This window comes from Adiantum capillus-veneris, chromosome 18, assembly GCF_014529385.1.
Source record: "Adiantum capillus-veneris isolate H3 chromosome 18, ASM1452938v2, whole genome shotgun sequence".
In the NCBI taxonomy this organism is placed as follows: domain Eukaryota; kingdom Viridiplantae; phylum Streptophyta; class Polypodiopsida; order Polypodiales; family Pteridaceae; genus Adiantum; species Adiantum capillus-veneris.
This window is the reverse complement of record NC_140948.1, coordinates 123,567,628-123,572,825: the sequence shown is the minus strand read 5'-3', so window position 1 is coordinate 123,572,825 and position 5,198 is coordinate 123,567,628. Positions and strand designations below refer to the sequence as shown.

The window sequence follows — 5,198 nt, the reverse complement described above, 5'->3', positions numbered from 1 at the left end:
AAACACAACAATGCAAATAAAAGTCGTAACAAAAAATGGAACATCGCTCTAAAAGTATTGAGAAGATTTGATAAATGAAATGCTTTTGATATCTCACTCACAACTCTCAATACCTCTCAAGAATAGAGCTAGCAAGTCCCTGACTTCTAACCTCTACCAAGCACTAAACCCCGTGTCTAGTTACTTTACTGCTAAGGTGTACATGGAATGAAAATACAAATCCTTGGAAAAGAACGCTCTAAATACGCAGTAGGTCTCTCACCATCTAAGGATTATTCCTTGGCAGTGGCACCATCGTGATGGACATCTACAGCATACCTATCTAACACTAACATAATATGTCAATACTCAAAGAAGTGACTTGAATGAGACACAGAAACTCTTTGAGGTAATCAATCTCAAGACGTGAACCTAACAAGCAAACACATCAATTCAATTAGCAAATCACCACTCAATGATTGAAAAATCTAACTATGTCCTATCTCACCACTCTTTGCCATGCCATTTTGGCACTCAAACAAATTCCAAATGCAATGAAACTTTAGGAGGAAGTCTAAAACACCTGGGGGCACTATCCTACCAAGTCTGGTCACAATCTAAGAAGGTACCGAAATCACGATTCATCATGATCACCTCGTGCCATAGAGAAATAGAGAAAGATAGACATGCAAGTCTTTTTGCAAATCAATGTGACAGTACAACCATTAAGAACAACTGACACTTGACACTTCTAAGTAATCTCCTTTTCTACACTCATGTAGAAAATACCTTGCACAATTCAATAAATTTTATGAAATCGGGGAAACATGTCGCCTTTACATCTTCAATACTGCCACCGTTTTCCAGAGTTTCCACAGCTTTTCGCATGCCCTGCTTCCCAATTTCCATATGGTAACAGCCACTTAAACATTATCCAACGTGCCTTCCACAGAATTTTCAAGCAAAACAAGTTCATACCTTTGTTATCGATTCTATCTTGAACAAAGAATACTTTTTGTCTGGGGTCTTCAAGCTTCGCCTGTAAATGGTAGGAATGTCATGCTTTCGAAGTACACTATCCATAGTCACTAAAGTTTTGCCTTTTCAATAAGTTCACTGACCCTGTAAAAAATGGACAAATACACATCACCAAACCTGCATGAAGTTGCCATAATCGATAAGAAGGTAGAAATAAAGTAACAAGGTTACATGTTTTTTGTCTCATTGTCAATTATAATAGCCTTAAGCCCAGAGGGTTTAGATTTTTGCTGCAACTGGCTCAGAGCAGACTCCCGCAGAGTAGGGGGTTTTGACACCAATGAGCTACTCCTTTCCAGCTTCACTACACCTTTGCTCAATGAAGGTAGCTTACTCATTTTTTGTGCATCATCTCGTGAGGACAAGTCCCTTTTTTCTACAGTAGTCCGTCCTTTGATCAAAAAGGTACCTTCAGCAGAAGACTTTACAGATGACACTCGTGGAGCAGAGTCATCCTTGCGGGCCAGCTTTTTCTTTCTTAGGCCATCAAGCTCTGACAATCGTGCAGCCTTTTCTCCCACTGCAACTTTCAAACTGTCTGTGGAGTTTCTTACTTTGATCAGCTTAAGCTTCTTCTCTTTCTGCTCGGTCTTACTCTTCATAGGAACTTTCTTAGGGGTTGGCAAAGATCCTTCCGGGAACTTCACATGATTTCTTGCAGGGGTACTGAGCCTTGTAATGATTGGGTGCCGTCTGTGACATACCTGAATGAACTTGTACTCTCAGACTCTTTGCTGGACGTAAAAACATAATATCCCACCATTGCACTCTCATTGTACTAACATTCTCAGAACAGCAAAAGAAAATGTGCTATACATGTAGTTATGTGATTGTTATTAAGCTATCAGCCTTTTAAACAGGAAGTATCATGCCACTCCTTTTCTACTCTACCCACCACCTTTTTTCTGCCTATTTTGTCAATTTTGAAAAGATAAATAAAAACAAAGTTTGCAAGGTATAAACAATCTAACTACCAGTATTCTTTAACAATGCAGGACTGCATAAATGACTGGTCTAGCGCATCAGCTGTGTGTAAACTTTTGCATGCCAAAGAAAAGAGGTATAAAGGGCCACTCAAGCTTTCAATTCCAGAAGGAAAGAATACTAATGCATGTCTCTAGATCACTAGAAGGTTGAACTTCTTAAGTTTTTGCAGAGCACAGCTTGTAACAGCCATCAAGCCTCCAAATAACCTTACTGCAGGTCTCCACATTTTAACATGGTGAACTTCTTAAGTTTTTTGCTGAGCATCGCTTGTGACAGCCATCACGCATTACTACACCTAAGGTAGAGATTCTTACTTGCAATATACACGAACTCAATTGGGTAGAAGGGTAAAGATTCTTCCTTGCAATATACAAGAATCCGATTGGGTAGAAGATCGTCCCAAGCTCTTTGAGGCTCATCATTTTCCTCCTCATCATCATCAGAACCATCATCAGGAAGGGGACTGTCAAATACAAGTAGCACTCATGTCACCAATAGAAACAAGTAACCAAGCCTCTTTCTTTGTGATAGCAACATTTTAGATAGAACTTACAAGGCAAACATTTATGATGCCAGACTCGCGGGCATCTACGACATACACCAACTGCAGATCCCGTTCTTGTTTGACTTCCCCTTTGCCACATTTGCAGCATTTGTGCATGGGACAGGTAAACCCCTTCCCTTCCTTGATGGACTCTGCCAAAGCAGCTTTGTCACTGGTATCCTTGTCTTTTAAAATCATCTCTGCCACACAATCTGGAAGATAAAAGTGACCACACATGGTTGCATCACACAAGTAGACCTGTGGAAATGGCTCCAAATCAACAATAACTCCATACAAAAGAACACGAGGTCAGGAAATCCCCCGTTAGTGATTTTTTGCTTCTACACAATATACGTGGCAAACAAATCGAACCCTGAGAAACTCCTCCATGAAATATTTTCTTTACACCTAAATAAGAAAGGAGTTCCATGAAAGGAAAGAGGTCTGTCTGCATGGCAAATGTCAAATACATTGAATTATAAATGTAAGGAGGCTATCCAATCCACAAAATAAGACATGTACTACAGTTTAGAATAAAAGATTGCGATTTGCAAACATTCAGACCGATTGAGCAGCACCAGCCTTGTCATCTGAGCATCCCAATCGTCCACAGGCATAGCATTGGTGCTCCTTGAACTTACAATTTGGGCAAAAAAACTTGTCCATTCTCTGTATCAACAGCACATGATGGTCATTTTTCCCCGAATCTATTTAAATCAAGACACGGGAAGCAAGAGAGTATGATAGAGGACTTGGCAGTCACTCTTACGGTGTCAACGCACCTCTGCTTCAGCCTTGTTGAAACCTAATGTGGAGCAATGAGAATCATCTGCACCACCCGCACCCTTATTCAAATGAAATGATCGCAAGCATGGGCCATCACAACTGTTAAAGCATGCAAAATATCAATTTCGCTGTTCGTATACAAACGTGATAAGATGTCCTCTCGCTAATGAAAAGCAGCAATGCACCAAACCTTACTCTAGAAAGCAAACAAAACATACCTAATCACTGATCCACCATTATCACAGATGCAGCAAACTATCTCAGCAAGATCACCAACATCATCCTCTACCTCTTCCCCATAGCCATCTATGTCCTCTCCAGCATTCAGATCATCTACTTCTTACTTTCCTCTCTTCTGTTCAGGTTCACCTTGGCCCTCATCTTCATCATCAGAGACGTGAATACCCTTCCTAGTGCTACCACGTGATGCCTGTTTAAAATTTCCGCAAAGACTAAGGCTCTTGCTTACACAAAGCATGGCAGCAAACTCATGAAAGGCAAAGGACAGTATCCAACAAATGCCATCATGGAGAGATGAAAACAAACCTCTGTTGTTGAGGCTAACCTCTTCTTTAATATGCCCATATCTATAGATTGCAGAGCCTGCCGGAAAAACAAGACTATGTGTTAAGCCTACAAGTTTTAGCACACTCCAAAATAATGTTGCTACTGTGCCGAAGCAGACACCTACCGTAGAAGCAGCTAAACGCTCATCTGAAGCAGCGCAAACTGAACTGTAGGTAAATGCGAAGCTAAATCGTTTTGATTTGGTGCCACCTCCCAAGACCTGTGGATGAAGGAGAAAGACCATGATGTATTCCCACATATTACCAATCCATGCTTGACAGAATATCATAACAAAATACTTACGGTAGGAGCACTTTTATATGACCCCATACAACTTTCTCTGAATCGTCAGGATTGATGAGAGCATGGTTAAGGAAATAAGCTACATTATGATGCTTCTAATTGTGTCTTCATAGCTCTTTCTGGGCTTCATCAGTTGAATCCTGACCATAATCAGCCCCACTAGCTGTGAGATCCAGCATGACTTCTTATCTAAAGTGGCCAACCGAACTACAAGCACTTACCAGTACTTCTCAGTCTTCAGATGAAAAACAGGCTTTGCATCTTTAGTGAGCTCCAGCTTCCAAGCAATAGATCTCACATACAAACGCATGCCATTGTCCTGAGTGCCACGCACATACACCACCTTCTCTGACAGAGCCTCACCATCAATTTTAAAATCTGGTAGGGTAGTGAATGAAACAGGTGTCTCATCTCCATATTCCAGCCAATAACCATCTACAGACTTGGGCACAATTTCAATGTCATCATCCGAAGACTCTTCGCCCTCTCTCTCGGCGGGTGCCATAGTGACATCTTCTTCCTCTGGCATCTGCATACCAAAACTCACCAAAACTCTCTCTCTCTCTCTCTCTCTCTCTCTCTCTCTCTCTCTGTGTAAATATGCAGAAACGTCACACATAGTAATTATGAGCCATTCTGACTGAACATCCCGCATGTCATATAAGCTGCACTCAAACAAAAAAAAGTGATAAAATTATTAGGTTGAATTAAACAGGTATCAGTTTTTGGGAAAGGATTGTCTCAGCTATTCTTAAGCCGATTGAAAATTGAGACTATCTAGCTGCAAACCATGGTAAACGGAAGAAAAACCGATGAAATATGTGAGAGAATCTTCCAGAAATTTTACAGATCTCAAAATTTCTACTAATATTTTTGGTTTTCTTCTTTGTGAGGAGGAAACTCGGCCAGCAAATGCTTAATAAAAGAGACTTTCTCGAATGTTAAGGTTGACTGGAATCAAGCTATAGAATGCAAGAAATGTAAAGCCATGTGA

General features: G+C 40.6%; 1 protein-coding gene and 1 long non-coding RNA gene across 2 annotated transcripts; both read right to left on the bottom strand.

Annotated features, from left to right (window-relative positions):
* Nucleotides 1–662: 662 nt before the first annotated feature.
* On the bottom strand, nucleotides 663–1,327 carry LOC147436348 (uncharacterized). The gene is made up of 3 exons (XR_015185179.1): nucleotides 1,189–1,327; nucleotides 958–1,101; nucleotides 663–870 (listed from the first exon to the last, which is right to left on the bottom strand). It is a non-coding gene; the product is annotated as an uncharacterized LOC147436348 (long non-coding RNA).
* Nucleotides 1,328–2,318: 991 nt separating this feature from the next.
* Nucleotides 2,319–4,565, bottom strand: LOC147436347 (protein ENHANCED DOWNY MILDEW 2-like). Its single transcript, XM_086489266.1, has 10 exons — nucleotides 4,426–4,565; nucleotides 4,205–4,344; nucleotides 4,026–4,121; nucleotides 3,881–3,937; nucleotides 3,704–3,764; nucleotides 3,553–3,640; nucleotides 3,331–3,433; nucleotides 3,113–3,217; nucleotides 2,558–2,806; nucleotides 2,319–2,467 (listed from the first exon to the last, which is right to left on the bottom strand). Exons 2-10 carry the CDS (start codon nucleotides 4,229–4,231, stop codon nucleotides 2,456–2,458), a joined length of 798 nt encoding a protein of 265 aa, XP_086345392.1. The 5' UTR covers nucleotides 4,232–4,344; nucleotides 4,426–4,565; the 3' UTR covers nucleotides 2,319–2,455.
* Between the last annotated feature and the right edge of the window lie 633 nt (nucleotides 4,566–5,198).

Excerpts from the sequence above, each read along its gene's own strand:
- LOC147436347 (XM_086489266.1), bottom strand. The coding sequence starts at position 4,231 with ATGGGGTCATATAAAAGTGCTCCTACC. Across the intron at positions 3,434-3,552 it reads AATGGTGGATCAGTGATTAG|TTGTGATGGCCCATGCTTGC; the intron begins GTATGTTTTGTT and ends ATGCTTTAACAG. Across the intron at positions 3,218-3,330 it reads TCAACAAGGCTGAAGCAGAG|AGAATGGACAAGTTTTTTTG; the intron begins GTGCGTTGACAC and ends CTGTTGATACAG.